Below are 25,042 nucleotides of genomic sequence, written 5' to 3' on the forward strand. Positions count from 1 at the left end.
AGTCATCGCCCAGTTTCATGAAAAATGAGGCATATTTGGGTAAAATATGATGAAGGTTTTGGGGGGCATGTTGAGTTTAAGGTGCAGGCAAGAGTCTTCAATTAGAGTTGGTCAACAGGAAGAGGCACACGTGGGTGTGAGTCTCAGAGGGGAGATCTGAACTGGAGATGGACATTTAGGAGTTATTGGCATAAAGACGTTTTTCATCTATCAATTTAACCAGGAATTCACAGATAAGTAATCTGATGATAAAAATAGACTGCATACCTCTGTGATACGGGGATGCACAGGGTTTGGGGGCATAGCAGTGGAGGATCCAACCCAGTTTGGGGAGAGAGAGGAAGACTTCACAGAACAAGTGATGTCTGCTTCCTGAAGCATGAACCAGAACGTGCCTGATGGCTGAGAGAGCTCGGAGGCTGAGGAGCTTTCTGGAGAGAGCTTACCTGAGGGACCACGGAGCTGGTATCATGAGTCCAGCCCAGTGTAAGGCCTAGCCACTGTTGTAATCAACTCTAAATGAGGTATAGGGTCCAGAAGGAAAATGGATTTCATTTGTGTATTGGTCTGGGCAATTCTTTCTGCCGTAACAAATAAAACCTAAAATTTCGTTAGTAACACCATGAAAGTTGTTTTTCATAGGTAAGAACCCAATGTAGGCAGGTGGCTCTCCTCCACAAGGAGATTCAGGAATCCAGGCTCCTTCCATTACCCCAAGTCCTGCGAGTCCTCGGCTTTGAGACGCTGCAGAGTGGGGAGGAGGGGGAGGGAGGAGAGTAGAGAAGCTCCGTCCCCTGCTTCAAAGTGCCAACCTAGAAGTGACACGTATCACTTCTAACATTTGAAGGGTGAAAACCAGTGTGTAATCAAGCTTGGATATGAGGGGGGCTGGGAAAGATGACCCCTCACCAGTCAAGGCCCTCCTAGCAATAACTCCATGCTCTGGGAGGGAGTCATGAGACGTCTTAGAGAGCCACAGTGTCTGTCACCAACAACATCAAACCAAGCAATAGAGCAAGTGTGGAGAACCAGTGCAGGGAGAGACGCCTCGGTCGCAGGAGGCCCCGTGAGAGTGAGAGAGGGTGACACAAACAATTCACAGTCTGCCCTGGGTGCAGGCGGGAGCAGCTAGGGTGCTGGCCATCTTCCTAGCACCCAAGCACGCTACTCCCATTTGTCTTTCAGTGCAGACTTCATGGAGTCCCACAGTGGTCCTGTGTAGGGCACAGAGGAGGTAGGAGTGCCGAGGATACAATAAAAGAATAAAGAGAGCTATTTTGGTTAAAACTCTGTCAGGATCTGGAGGACAAGCAGTCCCGCAATGGGCCCCTGATAATAAGGTGAAGTTTAAAGGGCAGAGAACACCATGTCCCCTTATTCCACCAGAGCCTGAGGAAACAAACCACACTGCCTCTAGGGTATCTGTGGCATTGGCCATCGGTGCCTGAGAACATCTGGGGCACGCGTGGAGCTCAGCAGAACCCAGCAGGAGTTCACATCTGTCCTCAAGCACACATGAGGCTCCACCTGGGCTGGGGAGGAAGGTCTTTACAAGGAGCTGAATCCTCCATGAGCATATGGAGGCATGTGTTTATGACATTTAAGGTATTGTTGCTAATAAGAGCTCATTATTATTCTCAGTGGTGAGGCCTTGGGAAACTCAGCTGAAATACACCACAAGGCATTGGCCTCCTAAAGTGCTAACCTTCAGAAAACAAATGGCTCTACCTGTGAGTCTTTACAAATTAAGCACAAAGGAAAGTGATAGGGGCGCCTGGGTGGCTCAGTCCTTAAGCGTCTGCCTTCGGCTCAGGTTGTGATCCCAGGGTCCTGGGATCGAGCCCCACATCGGGCTTCCTGCTCAGGCAGGAGCCTGCTTCTCCCTCTCCCACTCCCCCTGTTTGTGTTCCCTCTCCCACTCCCCCTGTTTGTGTTCCCTCTCCCATTCCCCCTGCTTGTGTTCCCTCTCTCACTGTGTCTCTCTCTATCAAATAAATAAAATCTTAAAAAAAAAAAAAAAGGAAAGTGGTATACTCCAAAACACAAAGTTAAAGATTTGAAAATTTTCTCTAGTGGTGTTAGAAATTCTAAATGTCAAAAAAATGTACCTGAAACAACTTTACCTGTATACTAGAGACAAATAAGGCGGGAAATATATGGTAGATAATAGAGTCATATTTTCCACTGTCAGAGATAGAAATTACCAGCAAGCAAAGAAGAGATGCTAGCATGAGCGCTTTGGTTTTGCCTTGGAAACGAGGTATCAAAATAAATTCATGTCTGTTTGATTTTTATAGATGGACAGATGATAAGTGGATGGTAGGTAGAAAGATGATAGATAGATAATAGATAGACAAAAAGAGACAGAAATAGTGATATACATATGAATTACTATACATTTATAGTTTCCTAACTCTGTCCACTGAGAGGGTTTGGAAGCGACGACACCCCTCTAGGAATACACACAACTAACACCCAGATCTTGGTTTCTAGATACCATTTCTCAAAAAGGGAACCAGGGATCCTTGGAAACATGGTTGATTCCAGGTCTGGGAAAGGGAATACAAGGTGGGTCTGGGACATGCCCTGGTGCCAGAGCCCACGGGCTTCCTAAGGGCAGGTGGGAGGTGACCAATTTCTGGGTCATGGGTATGTCACAGCCGTATTCTAAACCACAGCAATCCTGTGAGTGGAGGGTTTTGGGGTTTCTTTAAATAAATAATTCCAATTTACAAATGAGGAAACTGAGCCTGAGGAAGGGAGTTGTTCAAGATATGGCAGCTATAATTGTTGAATAAGGCCCATAGGTAAATCTTTAAACATTATTTCATTGAATTCTGGCAAAATAAGGTAGGTACAGTTCTTGTCCCCATTTTAAAGATGGGGAGGCTGAAGCTGAGAGGGGGAAACGGAGTTAGCCGAGGCCACAGCTACAGGAAGGACGGCACCGGGAGGCCGTGCGCTTCCCAGGGACTCTGTTTCCCCCTCTGCCGCCCACGCCCAGCACAGCGCTCACCGGGGGCCTCGAATTGAAATATAAATTACATCAACTCGGTCCACAGCCTCCAGACATCCTTCCTTTGGAAGGAGGCAGACAGGCACAGAGAGGGAAAGACAAAGAGAGAACACAGGGAGGCAAAGAGTGTCCAGGGAGGGGATGGCCACCTTTGAGGGCAACTATGACTAATGAACTCTGGGTCTGGGTTCTCAGAAGCAGATCATTTCTGACAAAAGGACAGAATCAGATAAACACCCCGCTGTGCCAGATTTGAGGCTGGTCTATGGGGAATGACATTGATGTTGCCATGGAAACCAGTCTTTTTCCCTCAACTGTTTGGGAACACTATTTTTCTAAAGAGATGGTGATGTGTGCTTCTTGGAAAAAGGATCAGGGATTTATGTCTTCTTCTCCTTCTTCCACATGACTCCCCAGTCAGATTAGAACATGAGGTAGGGATGGGGGGGCACGATAAACTGATCAATAACAGTTCTGACAGATAGTCTCTCGATTTTCCAAGAAAAACGTACATCTCTCTGAACACCTCTGGACCTGCCTGCCTGCTGGGATTACCGTGGTGCCATCATGGCCTGTCCCCGCGGTGCAGCAATGGTCTCTTCTGGCCCCTGCCCCTGCCCCTGCCCCTGGCCTGGCCCGGGAGCCACAGGGGAGTGGCAGCTGTGTCCTGGGCCTGTTTCATCTCTGCATCCAGCACGGGCACGGAGGAGACATCCCCTTACCCGGGAATGCTGTCTGCTCTGTGGCGCCCTCTCTCCACCCTCATGAAGTCTCTCCATCACAACGCAAGCCGTCCTTCAAGGCCCAGGTCTAGGGCCCGGTCCTCCAGGGACCCGCGGCTGACAGCCACACTGCCCGGCCCTCCCCTCCACCTCTCTTGCACACCTTCCTTCTGTCTTCTCTCCCGGTCAGCCGGGAGCCTCTCAAGAGAGCGGTTCCCAGTGTCGGTGAGTAGGTTACAGAGGGTGCAAAAGCCACAGACGGAGCTGATCCTATGGACCAAGGGGCTGGCTTATCGTGATTTCCTGTCTTCTCCTGACTCTCCATCAGCCAGTGGTGCTCTGCAAAACCCCATCCTCCAAAAACCAGAGCAGCTTTTCCCTGACCAAACCCCCGCTGGTTAAACTCTTCTAGAACTAATCTCCCACTCCTTGGGTCTTATGGGAAGAGTTAGGTATCCTCTTTTTTTCTGCTGAGAAAGGTATGACTCTACCAAGCAGAAAGCATGGCCCCAGGGTTGCCCCTAAAAACAGAAGTGTCTGTGGCCCATCCCCTGTCCCCCACCCTGTGCCTCCTTTCCAGTTACACACCATAGCCTCTTCGTTCCAGAGAAAACATGGCTTTGGTTTATTTTTTGAGGCAATGGAGTGGCAGATCCATTTATGACAGAATGTTTGAACATGTGTTCATTAAGTCTTTAGTTGACTTTGTGTAATTGAAAAAAAATAGTGGGTGTTTACGCCTTGGCCGTATGGATCAGCCTGCCTCAACGAGTGGTCTGCCGGCCCAGATCCCTGCCCTGGCTTCACCCTGGCCTGAAGAGAGGCTGAATTGCAGGGCTCTGTGGGTGCGGGTAGGGTTGTCTCACCCCAGAACTCAGCAGCGTGGGCCACCCCAAAGGACGGGAGCCCTGTTCTCTTCCTTCTCCATCCCGCCAGGCGTGCATGAATGGCCATAATCCCCGGTGCAGCAATGAACTTGGAGCCTCAGCCTCCAACTCTGCCCAAAGTCAATCCCAGCCTTTCCCTCAAACGCACCTTCATCTGAGTTTGAGAAGAGCTGTAAACACAAACCATAAACTACCAAGCAAAATATAGGGATGAGCGGTTACTGCTGAATGGCACCTCGGTTAGGACACCAGTCCCAAAACCTGTGGGTTAGAATCATGACTCGGTGGCGGCTTCCTAACCACGTGGCCTTGTACAGGCTGGGGCACTGCTCCATGCCTCCGTGCCTCCCTCCCAAAGTGGGGGTGAGGATGACAGCGTGACAACAGTGACGCTGATGATGAGGGTGCTTACCTCATGGAGCTGATGGAGGGTTATATGACACACGTAGTACCTGGCACGGAGCAAGGGGCGTTCACGTGTTTGCTATTCTTTATTAGTCGGGGGAGGGGGCCTCTAAATCACAATCCCAAGATCAAGAGTCGCATGCTCTACCAACTGAACCAGCCAGGCACCGCACATGTTTGTTATCCTTAACACTAACCATTAATACTGAGTTCTGGCTGAGAGTAAGCTAGTTTGCTTTTATGATAACAGTGACCTGACTTTAGGGGGGGAATGAACTATAACCTTGACAGGGTTGTTCAAGGTCTTAGAGAAGCAGGTTGGGGGCAAAGGAGCCATACACACCTGGGTTCGAATCCCAGCTCATCTTCTATGGCCCTAGGGCACCTCTCCATCCCTCTGAGCTTCAGTCTTCTTATCTGTGAAATGGGGGTCAATAACTATGCCCTGCCATGGTTATAATAAACCTAAAGCTAATTATGAAGAGGACCCCACTGATCACTCATGACCTTCTTCCTCAAGCTGTTGGCTAACAGCCAACTGTATTATACCAGTGGCATCCTCAAACTCTTCTTTTGCCAGCATCTATGTCCACGTCCAACTCCATCTCCAGATGTCAGGGTGTTGACTATGCATCATTCATCCCTGAATGCTCCGTGCCCAGCATAGCCTGGCCCTCCATGGGTGCTCAGCAGATACTCACGGGGTGAAGGACAGTGCACTGCAAGCCAAGTGGCCAGGTGTATCTCTTAGTCCTTGCTTCTGACCGCAGCATCATCTCAGGGCCCACCTGCCAGAGGATGAAGGTCCCCCACAGCCCAATTCCAGCCCCAGCCCCACAAGACACTCTGCCCCCCCAGCCCACCCTATCTTCGGGGACTGATCCCTGCCCCCGGCATCTTCCCACCAGGCTCACTGAACAAAAGGTGAGGAAAGTTGCAAAGGAAGGTCAAGAATTTCAGACACATCTATCTTTATTTGTTTCCTGTCAGAAAAGTTCAAGAATTACACCAAAAAATACTTCAGCCTCTGCTACCTACTGACAAAAATACACCACAAAATTATAAAGCGCTCAGCGGTTTTGCTAGGGACAATTTGTTATTCCGCTTCGGATGACAAATGAATTTACAGGTGACTTGAGATGATGGGGTGGGAGGAGGAGAGTCAGATGATAGCACTTGGCAGGATAGTTTGAGCGATGCTAGTCTTCTTACCCAGCTGTTGTGTATGATTTTGGCAACATAGCAAGCCAGGAGAAAATGTCCATTCAACGGCCTGTCGCAGCTTCGTGGGGAAACAGTACTACATCTCAGATAACCAACTCTCCCAGCCATTTCTGGCCCTGCAGGCCTGGAGCCACATCCCACTGAGTGGGCCTTCCGGAAACCTTTGCAGGAGAGCGGTATGGGAGTACCTGATGTGGTCCCAGTGCAGCGGGAGCCCTGGTCAATGCCAGACGCTGCCCCCCCTAGTCAGGAGCTTCTAGAACTAGACTGGGGACTTTGGGTGCTTGTCCAACGGCTGTCAATACAACAAGTGGGCAAAAGATGGTCACATTTTTCAGCTTCCTTTAGGGGTGATTTGGCATTGTTGCAACCCCGGTCTTAAAGTCTCCCTGGCTGTTACCTGCGGTTCCCGGTTATGACCTTCATCACTCTTCCAATTGTTATTAGCACTTTGGGAAACAACAAGCAAACAAGACTTGTAAAATGTGGTGCCTGTGCTTATGGCTTGGCCACATATGGTACGCCTGTCCCGTGCCTTGCTTCGTCCTGCGGCCTCTCGTCCCTTCTCCCTTCCTACCCCTGCCGTCTCTTAAACATAGGCAGTATCCGGGTGTCGATCTAGGCACGCAAGACAAAGACAGAGAAAGTCTGCCTCTGCTCAGGGTTTGATTGCAACTATGCATCCCCAGGCCTCATGCGCCGGCCCAAGCCCCAGCTCAGATTCCTGTATGGACAGTCTGTGTTAACTTGGCAAAACACACCCACGGTGGGTGCTCTTGACTCTGGGTTGTGTGCGTCCCAAGCTTAACCATGCCAAAATCAGCCCTCTTCTCTAAATAGGCTGGTCCTGACTTCCTATCTTCCTCTCCTGCACAGCAGGGGCCAACCACGTAGCCCCAGCCTGCATCACTCACATTTTCTGTACCTTCCAAACCCCCCACTGAAACTACGGCTTCTCACTGAAGAAGCCCAGAGTCTGTGCTCTTTACTGCCCACCAACGTCTTCCAGATGCAGCCAGTTTAATCCTTCTTTGTCCATGTTGTTTCCTTTTCTGTTTTTAAATTTTCCTAACAAGTAATAAGCAGTGGCTTTGAAAATATCTTACATGGGAACAATCAACACGAAACATGCCTTTGTACATAATCCTGACTTGGGGACGAATCAACAATACCAAAGGACAAAAAGAAATATCGATTCAGACAACTCCAGTGCACGATATTTTCGGTGAGTTCCCCCCCACCCACCCCGGCCCCACCCCCGCCCCCATATCCCAGGAGTACAGTGGTGTCTTGTAACTGGAGCTTGGCTTAGCCGACAGGGGGGCTCCCCTCTGTGCCCCCCATTCTGGCTGGGGGTGGGCCTCTAATGGCCCTGGGTCTTGGGCGGCTTGGGCTCATGGATGACAGCCGCCGCCGACAGCCACGGCCCGATGGCCCGAGCGGTGCTCTGCTTGGCCACACTGTAGTGGCTGATGACCGTGTAGAAGCGGCTTCTGGAGTTGGGGTCCTGGGATGAGTAGTAAGCATCCAGGGAGGCCGGGATACAGCGCTTGTGCTGAGGACGAGAGAGACAGAGTCAGGGGGAGCTCAGCGGACTGCTTCCAACTCAACCTGCACCTCGGCCACCCTGTGTTTTAAGGCCACAGCCACAGGAGGCTCTGTACCGGAGGGCAGGTGATGTCACCTGGCCTGGGCCCGGCCCTCAGGACTCTTTCCCCAACATCATCACCATCACCATCTCAAAGCTGCCACCTACTCGACCTCAGAAAAAATAAACCTGATGCTAGACTGGTGGTTGCTAGAGGCTAGGGAATGGGCGGCGGGATTGGGGGCAGGGGTGAAGGTGGTGAAAGTGGCTAAAAGGCACAGACATCCAGTTTTAAAATAAATAAGCCTTGCAGATGCCATGGACAATGGTGACTATAGTTAAGAACTCTGTCTTGTATATCTGAAAGTTGCTAAGAGAGTTGATCTTAAGAGCTCTTATCATAAGAAAAAATTTTTTTTTGTAACTGTGTGGTGATGGATGTTACCTAGACGTACATTTAAAAATATATGCAGATATTGAATCATCACGTTGATTCTTGAAACTAACATGTTATATGTCAATTATCCCTCCATTTACAAAAAAGAGAGAAAGAAACCTGAGGCTGGTACTAATCCATGGTCCTCTGCTCAGTGACTGTGAGGCTATAGAGGACACCAATCCCCACCCCCCCACCCCCACCTCTTGATTCAGCTCAATCACCCATCCCCCAGCTGCCTCTCTGGGCCATGGCTTCAGCCTATGGCTGTCTGTTTTATTTCTTTGATTTTATATTTGTAACTCCTCTCTCTTTGATCCAAATCTCTGGTTCCCAACAAACACTGATAGAATGGTCTATTTGCGTTATCCTACAACATATATCAAATGGTGACAAAATAACACGAATATTACGACCAACAGTTAGAATATTGAATCAACTTTAAGATTTCTCTATAACTTTCTGTATCCTTAGACCATATTCCTCTGTGGGTGTACAGTCAATGCACTCTGCTCATTTGGAATATTTATTTTCTTTGTACGTTTATGTCCCCAAGTTAATATAGAGCCAGGTTCTCTGTTAAGCTTGTTTTTGACTTTGAGGAATGACTTGTTGTTGTTGATTTTTTAGGTACGCCCCCAGACGTTCACAGACAGCAAGGACAGGTGGATGGCGAGCTGTACCCAGGGCAGCCTTGCTCCTCTTCCCTGCCCCCTTCACTCTCTTCCCCCTCCAGCCCCCACACCGAGTAACCATTGTCCTAGTGTTTTCATTTATCCTTCTAGCACTTCTTTCTGAAAGTATAAGCAAATATCCTTCCCCTCCTCAGTGCTTTTTCTCGTCCTTATTGTCCTGGAGGATATTCCAGGCCCGGGTCTGGAGGCCTTCCCGCCCATTTTCACGGTTGCGCAGAAATCCCTTGTGTGAACATGTCATCGTTCGTTCAACTGTCCCCTCTTGAGAGCTGTTGCCTCTTTGAGAACCTCAGCTTTTAACCGCCAGGAATGTAGTCTGAAGAAGCCACGGAGCAGAACTGAAGGACGTGTGTTTCTAAGGCAGGACACACCCCATTTGACTCCCTCACTTAGGAATGTAATGTGACGGTTTGGAAAACTCTCTTGTCCTACACGTTCTTCCCCTGTTTCCTCGTATGTAAAGTGGGGGCAATAAAACCTATTTTTCAGAATGCATGTACAGCTCAACTGAGACAATGTTTATGAAAATATCGAGGAAAGGCTGTGACTTACAGCCTATAGGTGCGCAGTAAATGGCAATTTATAAATATCTGAATCACCCGTTTTTGCTGTAGAACAGATTCTGTCTTTATGACAACTAATATTCATTGAGAGCCCATTACCTAATAGGTCTTTTATTAACTTAAATTCTCTCCTTAAGGCCTCACAAAAATCCTGCAGACAGGTGTTACCAGTGCCCATGTTGCAGGCAAGAGAACTGAGGTTCAGGGGCGAAGAGACACGCCAGAGTCACGCAGCTGGTTCGGTTCTTCAACGGAAGGGGTGCGACCAGAGCAGGGTTCAGTGGGACAGGCCCAACAGAAGGATTCAAGAGACTTCGAAAGCACCCACTCCCACCACAGGAACTGGGAATTGGACACTAAACCAGGAAGATGGGTGCCAAGGCAGAGCTTTCTGAAGATGGACTGGCCTATCTCAAGCGGGAGTGAGCCTTCCCTGCCCGCTGACCTCCAGCCTGAAGCTGGACCACCTCCTACTCCTGACTCCAGGGAGCACCATCTGGGAGGGAGAACTCTACTGCCTACTGGAAGGAAACCAAGTCCTTCGTGAAACCCCTTGCCTGACACAGACTACATTTTCAGTAGTGTGCAGGGAGGTCCCCCGAATTTGGATGCCAGTGAAGAGAAGACATTGATAAACCCTCTAATTGAGGTTGGCAGTCACCTGGGGCCACTCACCTGCCAGAAGCCTCTTACCTTGTAGACAAATCCCTCTGGGCAGCTGTGGTCATAGGTGAAGGCTTTGTAAACCACCAGGAACACGATGCAAGCGAGGAAAGCGAGGGCCAGGCTGACAAGAATGGTGACCTGGAGGAAAACAACGTTGAGAGTCATCTAGCCTCAGTCCCACCTGCCTTCAGGCCAGCACACAGGCAGCCTTCGAATCCTGGAGCCGGTAGGCAAAGTGATATGTCAGAGAGAGCAGGGGTGGCCTGAGGCCTGAGGAACTGGTTCTGTCTCACACTGCCACTAACTTGCAGTGTGACCTGGAGGAAAGCACCTGTACTGTTTGGGCCTCGGTTTCCCCCTTCTGCTAGATACTTTCTGAAACTCCTTCTTGGCCCAAGGTGTGATTTCCCCCCTCATTTACTTTTCTTGTTTTTGTTTTTGTTTTTCACTTTTCCTGTTAAGTGTGTGTGTGTGCTCGGGTGCACAGCCTGAAGCAGGGGGCGGTGGGGTGTGTGGCGGGGGCAGTCATTAATCCACCTGTCACTTCCGGTGCTTCTGCTTTCCATCACCACCGCCCTCCCTAGAACTACTGAATTCTAATCTCAGATACACCTGCCTCTTTCACCTCTGTAGGACATGTGACCAAACTAAACCCCTGCTCCTCGCCATCCCACATCTGTTCTGTCTACATTTTTCCCCAAGTCCACCTTTACAGTCACTTAGGCCAAACATCTTGGAGTCATTCTTTTTTTTTTTTTTATTTTTATTTATCTGAGAGAGTGAGAGAGAGCAAGCACGAGCAGGGGGAGAGGCGTATGGAGAGGGAGAAGCAGGCTCCCCGCTGAGTAGGGAGCCTGATGCAGGACTCGATCCCAGGACCCTGGGATCGTGACCTGAGCCAAAGACAGACACTTAACCATCTGAGCCACCTAGGTGCCCCTTGGAGTCATCTTCAACGCTTTTTCCTATATTCTACATCCAGTCCTCCATCAGAAGCTATGGTTTCTGCCTTCGAATATATCCCATAATCTGATGGCTTCTGACCTCCCAATTGTCTCCAACCCAGCCGAGTCATCACCACCTCTCACCTTTAGTCCCAAAGCAGCCTCTAACTAGCAGCCTTCTCGCCCCCTTCGATGCAGTCACATGCAGCAACCAGGGAGGTCCTTTCAAAATCTAAGTCAGGTCATGTCTCTTGTCTGCTCAGAAGCATCTCATGGTGTCCAAATTGCTCACAGTGAAAGCCTAGCTCCTAACCATTATCTACGAGCAAACTTTAAAAAAATAATACAAGACTAAACAGACAGGATTTACCAGAAAGGAGTAGATGGTTAATTTCAGAGGTGCCTCCAGGCTTACACCAACCCCATCCCACTCCCCGTGTACAAAGTGGTAGGGTAATCCCATGACATGGGCACCTAAGCGTTACACGCAGAATTCTTTTTCGTGCTATTTTTAAAAGCTGGTGGCTTTTTGAGCCAGTTGGCCCAGACACTTGGCAGAATTCCTCTCGTGGAGAGGAGGTTTCTTCTGATTCAGAAGAAAAATAAAATCAACCTCGGGGGTCCCCATCCCATCTCCTCTCCACCCCAGGTCATGGTTTATGCGGACCAGAGAAGACAGAAGTCTATGTTGCTCCAAATGAACGGAGTTGTTTGTTGGCAGCTTTAAATACTGGGTGGGAGGCATTGGAAAAGCCAAGAGGAAGATGGAGATGGGAGGTGTCCATCCAAACCCAATGGGCAGACACTGTCCGTGAGAAATACCTTGTGCACGTGTGTATGAAGTTTTAGGACAGTGCGCTATTATGATATAAGAAAAATATATATTTGGGTCTTGTTCCCAATTCCTGGCACAGAGCTCCTAAAACCCTTAAAATCTCCTAAATGATAGGAGCACTAGAAGCATCTTTTGTTCTAATACTTGGGTTTTGTGCGGAGTTCCTGAAATAGCCCAGATCCATAAAGATGAAAGGAGTCTTTTATTATTCATAAGGAGCCCCTTTCAACCACACCTGAGTTTATGTTAATGACATGACTTTTGGAAAGCCTCTAAGGAGGGGGGCCAGTTGCCAGGGAGCGACCCATGGGATTAAAGGGTTGGAACTTCTGACCGCACCCCCTCACCCAGGGGGAGGGGAGAGATTGAGTTCAGTCACTAATGGCCAGTGATTTCATCAATCATGCCTATGTAATGAAGCCTCTATAGAAACCTTAACTGAAGGGATTTAGAGAGTTTCCAGATTGGTGAACAAGAACGCGTCCATATGCAGGAGTGTGGCTCACCCCATTACTCTACATGGGGACAGAAGCCCCTGTGCTCAGGACCCTTCCACGCTTCATCCTGTGTACCCCCTCCGGGGGCTGTTCATCTGTATCCTTCATAATAAATCAAGAAGACTAATATTAAGCGCTTTCCTGAGTTCTGTGAGTTGTTCTAGCAAATTATTAAAACTGAGGAAGAGATAGCAGGAGCCGCCAGTGAATAGCCAGTTGGTCAGGAGCGCGGACACAGCATGGGACTTGGGACTGGCATCTGAACTGGGACAGTCTGTGGGACGGAGCCCTTCACCTGCTGGGTGTGCGCTAACCCCAGCAGCTCGTGTCAGAGGCGAGTTAAATTATAGAACATCTAGTCGCCGTCCCCTGAGAATTGGAGAATTACCTGGTGTGGGGAACACCTCGCATGTTTGATGTCAGAAGTATTGTGGAAGGATGGAGAAAAAGCAGTTTTTCCTTTCAGATGGTGACATGCAAAATTCACTTCTAAACTCTTGTCAGCACAGGGCGCTGGCCGCCCCTCCATTTGCATGCTGACCCCTCAGCTGCAGCCAGTTGCACACGCACCAGCCTCCTGTCCAAGATTGGGGTGGGGGTGGGGTGGGATGGGAGAGTGCAGAGACCGGACTGGAATCACCCGGGTAAGATGTGGAGAGAGTTGGAGATGTCAGTGGAGGCTGGAAGCTGGAGTCAGAGATGCCCCACATATGCATACACCCCTTCGGGGACCTCGAAGATAGTATTTGCTTAGTACAGGGAAGGGGCCACCACAGACCTCTGGCTAATGCTAAGGACCTAGGAATACCTGGGTCAGCTGATGTTTGGAGCATAGATATAAGGACTTGTAAATGCCCAGATTTCCCAGTAGCTAAAGGCAGAAACAGCCCAAATGTCCGTGGACTAATAAATGAATAAACACATTGTCCATCCATACAATAGAATATTATTCATCCGCAAAAAAAATGAAGTACTGATAGATGCTACACGTGTCGATGGACGCTGCAAACACGCTGAGTGAAAGACACCAGACATAAAGGGCCACATATTATGTGACTCCATTTATAGAAATATCCAGAATAGGTCAGTTCAAAGAGAAAGAATGCAGATTGGTGGCTGCCAGGGGCTGGGGGGAAGGGGAATGGGAACAGAGTTTCCTTTTGGGGTGAGGACAATGTTTTGGAACTAGGTAGAGGTGGTACTTGCACAATATTGTGAATGCACTAAATGGCATTGAAGTTTTCACTTTAGTTAATTTTATATGTGAATTTTACCTCAATTTTTTAAAAATGCCCAGAGCCCAGGTTGATTCTTTCCATCAAAAGGCCCTTAAAGTCCTGCTGGCATGCCCTCACCAGAGCCGCGCGTGGGGCTGGCTGAGACACAGACATGCTTGCAGGTGCAGCCCCGGACAAAGGACAGCTGCAGAGCTCGCGTGTGCCAAGGAGAGAACAGAGACCCGCAGCCCCACCCTGTCACCACCGCCAGCCTCATGCAGGGTCAGGGGAAGCCCCCGGGAAACCCCCATCTTAATGTGATCTGACTGAACAGAGACCCAGTCTCTGGGCTGACCCAGCATGGGCATCTCCGGGGAAGCAGCAGGTTGGTGAAGAGGAGGAGGCGCTGGGAGCTGGAGCAGGGCCCAGCACACCTGTCCTTGGGACACGTTCCCCTTAGGGAGCCGGTGGGGAGGCCCGGGCTCTTCCCTTCCTAACAGCTCTGAGTTAAGCCCCGTTAAGCCCCCACCTAGGAGGGGCAGGGTCTGATTCACCTCAGCGCTCCCAGAGCTCCAAAGATAAGCCCAGCAATTGTTTCTGGAACAAGGAAAGAGAGGGAGGGAGAGATGGAGGGAGGGAGGGAAGATCCTGTAGGATTCAATGCTGATGCCAAGATTGTTACCACCCTGGTGGATTCTCATTTGTTGGGTTAGGGACGGTAGGTCCAGGACACGGGGAGTCTTAGGAACTCTCTGGGTGACTATAACATACAAGCTATAGGACGAGGACCACTACTCTAGGATGACTAGGTGTGAGTGGTTCTCACCTGGCTACGCATTCTTAGAATCACCTGGGCAGCGTTTTGAACAATCCTGATGCTCTGGATCTGCCCCAGACCCATTACAGCAGAATCGCTAATGGTAGAGTCCAAGCCCCAAGGTGACCGTCGTGTGTCCGCAGGGTTGAGAAGACTTTGGCACGTAGACAGCGGGCAGGGTGCCCAATATCACTGCCAGAGACCAGGGTCTGGTGCTGAGGAGGGTGCCAGGAGTGTGGCCACCCAAGGGATTTTGCTGAGTGAGGCTAACAAGCCCCGGAACGAGGCTGAGCCGAGACCATTTTAAGGGAAGGAGCCTTTGCCTCCCTGTCCTGAATCTTGGTAACTTCTGCAGCTGGAGGCCAGTCATTCCCTAAAACCTTGTGGAGGTCAGAGAATACAGGGCTGTGAATCAAGCACAGGTCCTCCCTTGGAGCCTCCCAGCCTACAGGGTGAGGGAGAGCTGGACAGATGGATGTGGGCACGTGCACACCAGGGGTGGCACCCTGACTGAGGGCATCAGCACAGGGGACTGCTGGGCCTAATCAGCCTGGAGGTAGGGGATCATGGAAGGCCTCCTGGGGGAGGCCATGTTGGAAGTGACTTCAGGGAAGAAAATAGGATAGGGAAGGAGGAAGGTTCTGGGCAGAGAAGTCGTATCTGCCGTGGAGTGGAAGCTGGGGCTGTTCTGGAAACATCATACAGTTTGACATGGCTGGCCCAGAGGGTACAAGTGAGGGAGAGAGAGGTCTGGGGCAATGGGTAGGTGGCAAGAGAACAGATAAAGAAGGACCAGGCTAAAACTTGCACTTGTATCTCCAGGGCAACAAGGAACCCCTGAAGGTTTTCAGGAGGGAAGTGACAGGATACAAATGATATTTTGGAAAGATGTCTCTGGAGGCAACGTGGAGGCGAGTTTGCAGAGGCATGGCTAGAGGCAGAGGCCGGTGGAGAGGCTGATGCACTGGGGCATGCCCCAAAAGCGGAGGCTGGACATGGGGTCGTGAGGGTGCAAAGGAGTGCATGGTTTGAGAAGCTGCTAGGAGGTGAGCAGGGTGATGGGAGAGGGAGGAGCGAGGGGCTGACTCTGGGGACAACGGGTGACATTTGGGTTGGTCTGGATTCTTGGGAACAGCATTGATTGTTGGAAGGGTGCTCAGAGAGGACCCCAGAGAGAAGCTCCCACTTCCCCACTGAGCACCTCGCAAAGTGAAAGCCTGACTGCACGTCAGTGAGGACTAACTGGGTTTGTATAATCTCAGAGAGGTCCTACAACCCTCGGCGTCACCTCGTGATGTAACAACCTGGAACTAGAAATCAGTTCCGGGCTAGATTTGGGTTTCCTCGGAGATGCAGTCCTCACCGCTGGACGTAGCCCCCCTCCCCATCTCCAGCCGCCCCCCGCCACACGTTCATCCGTGCATCCACGCAGCACACATTTATGAAGGGCCCACGGCGAACCAGGTGCTGCCCTATAGTCATAGCCTCGGGAGCTTACGGCAGAGACAGGGTCAGATGCTGAACAGGCACAAAGAAAGAATCCTAAAACAAGCCCTGAGCGGGATCTGGAAGGGCACATAGCAGGGATAGGGTGGTCCAGGGTGGGAGAAGGAGGCCCCCATAAGAAGACTCTGGCCAGAGTGGTCCAGGATGAGGCGCCAGCCCAAAGACCCACAAAGGGAGTAGCTGGGTCCTAGTGGGTCTGGAAGGAGCAGGGTAGCTGAGACAGGGCACAAGGGGAGAGAACATTGAGATGATGTGCCACAGGGCTTTGAGACCAAGGTCACCTTTGTCCTGCCCAGGAGAGCGACTTCCCACAACATCCATCCCATATTTCAGGTAACGTCCTGCTCAGCCTGGCCTGTCTCTGCCACCTCCAGCCACACAGGCCACCACTCTCTGGCTCGCCTGGTCCCCTCCAGCTACGCCCAGCCCACTGAGCCCTCCTGCACTCGTGTGTCTCAGCGTGGAACTCCCGCGTGTCCTTCCTGATCACAGAGAATGGCCCTCAGCCTTCCGGTCCAGCCTGCTCTCCCTTCCTTGCCTGGCTCTGTACCAGGGCCTGCGTCAGCCGCTCTGAGGGGGCTCCCTCTGTCATCATGACCTCTTCATACCTCTGAACCTTCCCTTCCCCAGGGAATGCCTTGGGCAGCAAGCATATTTCATCGTTTACTCTGTGCCCGGCACCATGACTCCTACAGAGGGGGATCAGTAAACATCTCCTGAACCGAAATGCTGAATCAAAGACCGCACAGTGTGTGCGTGCGCATGCGCACACGCACACGCACACACACACACTTCCCCAGACGTACACACGCAGACAGACATGCGACCCGGTCCCAAGCACATTGCGTTTACCTAGGATGGAGGGCTCAGATACCTGCACTTGGCCTTCCGTCCTTTTCCATCCCCTATCCTCAATCCCGTCCAGCACAACCCCCAACACATGCTCCAACGAAAGTACCTGAACCTTGAAAAGGGCCAGGTTTTAGGTTGGAATCTGCTAAGACCTGCCCAAGATTTCTCCCCACGCTTTTGAGCATAGGTCAGAGAGAGAACAGAGAAAGAACTCAGCACAGAAGTACACAGCTCACAGCTCCAGCAAAGCCACGCTGGGATGGGGGCCGTAATGACCACCCGCCATGGGCCACACATCCATACAATGATAGTAGCAGTGGTAGTAATATTGATATTACTCACAGATATTGGGGTGTCTGGGGGGCTCAGTTGGTTAAGCGTCTGCCTTCGGCTCAGGTCATGATCCAAGGATCCCGGGATCGAGCCCTGAGTCAGGCTCTCTGCTCAGTGGGGAGCCTGCCTCTCCTTCTCTCTCTCTCTGCCCCTCCCCCCACTTGTGCTCTCTCTCTCTCTCTCTCTCTCTCTCTCTCCCTCAAATAAATAAACAAAATCTTTAAAAAAAAATCAGAGGTGCTGTTATTGGGAACTTACTGTATACTAATATCGGCACAATCATATACTGCAAGTAGAATTATTATGCCCACTTTGCTGATGGAGAAACTGAGGCTCTGACAGGTTAAGTGACTTGCCTAAGGTCCCGCAGTGAGTAAAAGATAGGTTCAGACAACACACCAAGGCGCCTCAAGGATACCTTGAACTCTCCATTCCCGGACCAGCCACGGTGTCTTCTGCCTCAGTGGGATTTGTGTTCAGCATCCCCCCAGACCTCAGCTCCTTCCCTCCACTGCCTGAATGCACCCTCATTTCCCCACTTCCAGGCCCCTTGTATTTGCTGGTCCTGCAGCTCATCCTAAGCCCAAGTCAAGTATCTCCTTTTCCCCGGAATCTTCCCCCAAAGTCTTGAGGCAGTACTCAGCCCCTCCCCTGTCAGCTCACAGCTCCCTGACACTTTTCTCAGTGCACCGTCATTAACCACCACGGTCTGCTTCCCCTCTTGAGAGGTCGTGTGGAATAACACTTCACATTTCCATTTACGAAGCACTGATTATGTGCCAGGCACTGTTCTTGGCACTGGACATGGATTTATTCTTGTAAACCTCACAACAGCCCTACGAGGTAGGTTCATCTTCATTGTTTTAGATGACGAGACTAAGGCACAGAGAGGTTAAGTAATTTTCTCAGAGTCACACAGCTAATTAAATAATACAGCCCGGAGTCTAATTCAGTGAAGTATTGGCCTGGGCTCTTCACCCATGCTGTATTCCTCATAAAGCATTTATTCATTAAATGTCAGCTGAGCCCCTACAATGTGCCAGAAATAATTCTACACATTGGACATATGCTGAGGAGGACAGCGGAGGGCCCTGCTCTCATAGTTTCCCTCCCATCCCTTCGAGTGACTTTCCTCCTCTATAAAAGGGGAATAATAATAGTACCTGCCTCTCAGAGTTCTGAGGATTAAATCAGATAATGCATGTGAAGCCTTGTAGTGACTCACCCCGCAAGACAGATGTCCATGTCCTCACCTCTGGAACCCGTAAATATGGCCTTATTTGGAAAAGAAATCTTTGTAGATACAATGAAGTTAAAGATCTAAAGATGAAATCATCTTGGATTATGCAGGTGGGCTCCAAATCCAAGAATAAGTGCCCTTATAAGAGACATAGAGAGGAAGACAAACCCACAAGGAGAAGAGGGGACCATCTGAATGGAGAAGCAGAAACTGGAATGATACACTTGCAAGCCCGGGGAATACCTGGAGCCACCAGAATCCAAGAAGCAAGGAAAGACCCTTCAGAGGGTGCAAAACCCTTCCTTGAGTTCGGACTTCTGGTCTCCAGAGCTGTGAGAGTACATTTCCATCGCATTAAGCCACACAGTCTTCAGTAATTTGTTATGCCAGCCCCAGGAAACTGATAGAATGCCCTCCTACAGTGCCTGGCAGTGCTGCAAATGGGAACTCTTGGATTTCTCCACATCATCTGCCATGCTCCTCAGCATGTAGTCCAAAACTTCCAACCACTCCAGAAGACTGCCATTTTTCTCAACATATGTTGCTCTTATGCACCTTTTCAGCCTTTCCGCCCTTAGTGAACTCCTAGGCATGCTTCAAAACCCAACTCACAGCATGTTGCCTTCCCTGACGAGCCTTCCCTTGCCTACTTGTGTTTCATCACACTTTCTTTCCTCCACCACTAAGCACTCGGCCCCGTACCACGACTATCCATTCTATTGTGTGTGTCATGGGGCAGGGACCGTACCTTCTTTGCCTCTGTGGTCCCAGCTTCTGGCTCATGAGCTGGCACTGGGTAGAGGGGATGCTAATGTATACCCCACATTCCTTAGCCCTCACTGCCTTGCGGGGTGACTGGATAAAATCACTGCATAAGGCCATTTGACGCTGGAAGAATTATTAGTTGCCCCTGGAGGAATCTCCTGGTCTGTCTGCTGTGCCTGTCAAAGAGAGAGGCCCCTCTCTGATGGCTGGGAGGACTGGCTTCTCCATTCTGGGCACTGTCCATGAAGTTCTGTGCAGCAGTGGTGGCCCCATCCCAAAAGGGCTCTCAGCCTACCTCTGCCTCTGATGAGCTGTGTGACCTTGGGCAGGATGCTTCACCACTCTGAGCTCATTTCCTAATCTGTTAAATGGGGACAAAACTCCCAGCCCACAGGACGGCTGAGAGGATCCATTGATTCACTGTTTGTAAAAATGCCCAAGGTTGGGCGCCTGGGTGGCTCAGTTGGTTAAGCCACTGCCTTCGGCTCAGGTCATGATCCTGGAGTCCCGGGATCGAGTCCCGCATCGGGCTCCCTGCTCGGCAGGGAGTCTGCTTCTCCCTCTGACCCTATCCCCTCTGATGTGCTCTCTCTCTCTCTCATTCTCTCTCTCTCAAATAAATAAATAAAATCTTAAAAAAAAAAAATGCCCAAGGTTGTCCTGGTGCACGGGCTCAACCGATAATAGCAATCCTTTACTGATTGTTCAGTAATACACCGGGTACCATGTCCAGCACTTTGAAGGTAGTGTCTTTTTTTAAATCTTTCATGGGAAACCTATAATCCCAGTATTCCCTGCATTTTACAGCTGTGCAAACAAAGGCGCAGAGGCACCGGGTAGCCTGCCTGAGGCCACCTGGTTATTGAAGCAGCAGAGCTTGAATGGAACTCTGGAATACCTGATTCTGACCTTCTCAACCCTAACCATTACCTTAAGTGGACTTTTGGTAAATATTTCTCTGCCCTGTTGCTGCCTTTCCTTGCAATAGCTCAATGAAAGAAGACAATCTATACTCTTAACTGATTCTAGGGGGGATGTCACCTAGACGTGGACGTGGAAATCCTAGGAGTTAGGAAGACAGAGGAGAAGAACAAAAGCCTCCCACTGTCTGCCGAGCCAGGACACCGATCTAGGACCCTCATTGTGGCAGGAAACGTGAATTTCATTCACATTCATGTACTGCAGCCTCATGGCATCACAATGCTCAGGAAACCACCCTTTTTATGAAGAATGCAAACCCTGGAAACCTCAAAGTAATCGAACCACTCACATCGGGGAAATTAAACTTTGTGGGGAGATAAAAACAGAGCTGCCCGACAGACATTCATCTTTTGAATGCAACAGCTGGAACCTCCAGAGACAGAATTAGGCCACCCGGTGCCTTGCTCCTGGCTCGGCCCCAAAGATCCTGACAATAGGGCTTGAGTGGAAAGTGCAAGGGGATGGTAAATTCTCCATAAATCCTGCCTCAGTGACATCCTGGTTTCCCTGGCCCTGTCCCTAGCACCAAGAACTTAATGGAGTAGAGTTTTAGAGCCAGGATGTCGAGACCGAAAGCCCAGCTCCATGACTGACTTACTGTGTGACCCCGGGCAATGCATGAAGGCTTCAGGATAGGCCCGGCCCGTGGTAATGACTTCAGCACCCATGGAGCACATACATGGCTCACATCATTTCATGTCCTCGAAACTCCTTGGGGAAGGTACTAGCAATGTGCCCATTTTACGGATGGCAATGACTTGACATATATGAAGACAGAGTGGAGATTGAAACTCAGGTCTAACTGAGAAATACAGCTGCCTTACCAACGGCTATACTGCTGATAAATCTATAAGTGTGTTAGAGTTTATTTTTATTCCAAGTGCGCTGCACCATTATAGTAAGAACAACATGGAAATCCAAGAGGAAAACACCCATTACAATCCTGCCATCCTCTCAACTCTGTTTTTACACACTTTCTATTGATTCTTATCCACATGCATCCTTGCATAAATCTTGATTTCTTCCATTTCTTCCCATTTTACCCATTCGTCACCCATCCAACTTTCTACGACCACAAGGAAAGCCTGGCCCCTCCCAGCACCAGACAGACCTCACTTTACCACCTGCCAATGGCTCTAGCTCATTACACTAATCTACACAAAACCGTCATGAAGTATGACCAAGATGAATAATGCAAAAGGCCAAAGGGCCACGTAAATGTGAGAGTGATGAACTAATACTTCTCGTGGCCACCACTGTTACTGTTATAATCGTGCATCCTCAGAGCTGAGCTTGGCCCAGGTGTTTCTGCAGCACGAGGACCACCGGGTATTACACTGTGTTGCCATCACCTGTGACCTGTTCTCCCTGACAGACAACCCCTCACGGGCAGTGCTGTCTGCCTTTGGGTTTCCAAGGGCCCAAAGGTCCCACCGGTGATTTTTGTTGATGGGACAGAAAGGCACCTCTCATGGGGGTCATCTTTTCTCTGGCTTCTCCTGCCTTCCCCTCCCAATCCATCATCTCTGCTGGCCTCCAAAGGGATCTTCTTAAATTATTCCTCAGCACATTTTGTGGGAGTGGCTGTAGATCTCATCTCGGCCCACTGCGGGGCTGACCTGATGTCCGGACCCGGTGCATCTACGATTTACTGAGCATCAAAGCCATCTGAGGGGACTGAGTAGATGCAGGGTCCCGGGCCTTACACCCAGAGATTCTGGTTCCCTCAGTCTGCCCTGACACCTGGAAACCAGCATTTCCACACAAGCCTAACAGTTTCCGGGTTTCAAGTAACCTGGAAACTATAGTTAGATCAAGGCAAAGACCAAAACTCTTTGCCTGGCCTCTAAGAGAAGAGAGCAAGGGGCTCCCACTCTTGATTGGCAGATACTCAGCACTTTACAAATCTTAGCTCACTCAGTCATACCCAGTATCCCAAAAAGTGGGTATGGTTGATATTCCTGCTTTCTAGATGATGAACCTGAGGATTGCTGGCACTTCTTCAGTTCCCAGAGTTTTCCAGCCCATCAGTAATGAAGCAAGAACTAGACGCCAGATCTATTTGGATCCAAAACACATTTTCTGTCCTCAGCACTACACTGTCTTCATCATCTGGCCTCTGCTGACCTGTCCCACATCACCAACTACTACTGTCTCAGCAACCCTCACACACACACACACACACACACACACACACACAGACCAACATACTGACGCAGGTAGACACACAGACACAGAGACCTATGCACCGACACACAGACATACATACACACACACACGCACACTCTCCCTCTCTCTCTCTCTCCTTAGCTCCTGAAAGTTTTAGACTTCCTGCTACTGGCATGCCTTTCCACTGCGTTCTCCCTGGAGTGCGGTCCCACAGCACACGCCAGGTAGCCTTCCCAGACCTTTCCCTCAGGAGTGAGGCCTCTCTGAAGCCCCCAGGTGCTGGGTTCTAGCCATGGTCACTTAGCGCTCTGTGTTGTCATGACTTCTTGCCCCATCAGCCTACCCCACTCGACCAGGAGCTTTTCAGGGGCAGGGGCCATGCCTCCGTGACCTGTCCAGTTCTTGTCCTGGCCCTGCCACAAAGAACGTACGAGGGAGCTGGGAAGGACTCATACGCGTTTGCTTCAGCCACACCCAGAGCCGGGCCCCCGAGCAGAGCAGGGCAGGTCCCCTCCAGCCAGGGCTCCGTGCACACCATAACCACAGTCAGAAGCACACCGCTGTCCCCCCGCGTCCCAGCCAGCCCTTGTCTAGACCCATCTCCATGGAGACACCAGCCCTGCCGCCCAAATACCCGGTTCCATTAAGCTACTTTCATTCCTCAATCCCCTTTCTTGGCAGAGAGGTTGATTTTAAAAAGAGAGAAAGAAGCAGGTCAGCAAGATTTAGTCTGGAAAATTAGAAATCATCCTCTATGTTCCAATGTGTGGCACTGCTAGAAATACCAGCGGGGTTTTGGAACCAGATAAGCCCCTCCACGTCTTCCTATACATCTTGCAAGGGTGAGAAACCATGTCTGCCAGTGCCACAGCAGCCCCACAGCAGGGGGTCCTCGGACAGAAAGCAGCTGTGCTTGGGGGAGGCGGCATTTCTGCTCCTCTCCTCAATTTGCTGCCTTTGTCCGTGAGGAGGAAGGAATCTGTACCCCCACCTTTACCTCCTCTCCCTCCCACCCCACCCACAGACACACAGACGCACAGACATGTGCACCCTCCCCACCTGGAGGAGTCTTGGAAAAGAGACTCACAGAAAAGAGTTAAAGCCCCAGGCCTGAGACCTTTACCTTCGGAAGGTCTACTTGCAGGGTTGGCACTTGGCTGGTGCCTGGGGACATGCACGTTCCCAGAACTAGTAAGAGTGGCTCATTATGCCTAACCTACGCAGGCAGTACGGATGATGCTGACACCTGCCTTCCTTCCGGGGGTCTGGAATGTGGGTACGTGCTGGGCAAGGGGGTGCCTACGTGACCAGCTCCCAGTAAGAACCCTGAGTTTCTAATGAGTTGCCTAGTGGACACAATTTCATGCATGTCACAACTCATTGCTGTGGGAGCTGTGTCCAGCATGACTCCATGAGGAGAAGGGTCTGGAAGCCCGTGCCTGACTGTGGCCCTTTCTCCTTTGCCTTGTCTCCTTTTTGCTGTAATAAAACAGAGTGCTGAATACAGCTATACACTGGGTCCTGTGAGTCCTTCTCATGAATCACCAGCCTGGGGGTGGTCCCAGGGGCCTCCAGTACGGCTCCCCTCACTGGTCCCCTTTCTGGTTCCCCTAAAGGAGAAGCATCGCGGACCTGATTTTTCAGAGCCTGGCAGGAATATCTGTTGCTATGGACCCTATGTCTTAAAGACAGGCACCAGCTTCCACCCTTGAACCTTTCCCTTCCTCCCCCTTCAGGTCAGGCCTCTTGAATCTCTCTTCCTTACTTCTTGCCTCGTGGATCAGGACAGGGTAAGGGTCTTCTTCTTCCTGCCCAGGAGGAGCCTGTGCCATCTCTTTTCAGGTCTATACCTCCTCTCTTTGTGGCCTCTTGACCCATGTGATCACTGGGTGAGCCTACATCAGGATTTGGGAATAAACACTCTCTCCTATCTTCCAGCTCACATTTTTTTCCCTCCGGTGGTGGCGAATGTGCTTTGGACTGCTCTTTTCTTAAAGTGTAGTACGAGATCCCTCCTTGGGGTGAGGGTGGGCAGGCCAAGATGAGAAGCCAAAGGCTCTCTGAGGCCTCCCACCAACAGCTCATGCCTGCTTTGCTCACGGAAGAAGCGATCTGTCCGGATATCGGGTGCTCTCCAGGGGTACTTTGCCTCCTTACGTACAGACGTCCTTGGCAGGGAGCCTCAGAAGGAAAGAGTGAAAGGGTTCTGGCACCAAAACAGCTGTCTTCCCAGCTCTTGGCAAAGTACACATGTGGGTATGTAAGCTGACTCCACAGCCACATGGCCCAGTCAGGATGCTCAGCAGTTTCACCTTTAGGTCACACCTAGGAGCTGAGTCGGCCCTCAAGGCCCAAATATTCTCAGGTCAGCCAAGGATGTTTCAGTGTGGCCTCAGGCGGAACATTTTACCATCCGTCTGTTCCATCCTGATAAAGGGAGAAAAATGCAATGGCTGTCCCATTTAGATTTCCCAGGCCTCAGCTTTCTCATCTGGAAATTGGGATCATAATAACCACTTTGAAGCCCTGGGGTGAGGATAAAATGAAATCGCTGTGTGGAAATACCGAGCCCAATGCCTGGTGCAGGGCCAGTGCCCAGAGCTGTCCAGCCCCTTCTTCGTCCTCACCAAGGATCTGGGAAGAATGAAGGTGCCTCAGGATCTAAAATCTGATTTCCTCTGACT

General features: G+C 50.5%; 1 protein-coding gene across 1 annotated transcript in view; it reads right to left on the bottom strand.

Moving 5' to 3' along the window:
- Positions 1–5,984: 5,984 nt before the first annotated feature.
- NSG2 (neuronal vesicle trafficking associated 2) overlaps positions 5,985–25,042 on the bottom strand; it is a 55,304-nt gene continuing 36,246 nt past the window's right edge. The window contains exons 4-5 of the mRNA XM_025866615.2: positions 10,230–10,340; positions 5,985–7,809 (exon numbers count right to left, since the gene is read on the bottom strand). Of these exons, the coding sequence (XP_025722400.1) occupies positions 7,618–7,809; positions 10,230–10,340 (303 nt within the window). The 3' untranslated portion in view covers positions 5,985–7,617. The remainder of the gene's footprint in view (positions 7,810–10,229; positions 10,341–25,042) is intronic.

This window comes from Callorhinus ursinus, unplaced genomic scaffold (genome assembly GCF_003265705.2).
Source record: "Callorhinus ursinus isolate GAN/ISIS: 27379988/994484 unplaced genomic scaffold, GSC_fseal_2.0 scaffold3, whole genome shotgun sequence".
NCBI classification, from domain to species: domain Eukaryota; kingdom Metazoa; phylum Chordata; class Mammalia; order Carnivora; family Otariidae; genus Callorhinus; species Callorhinus ursinus.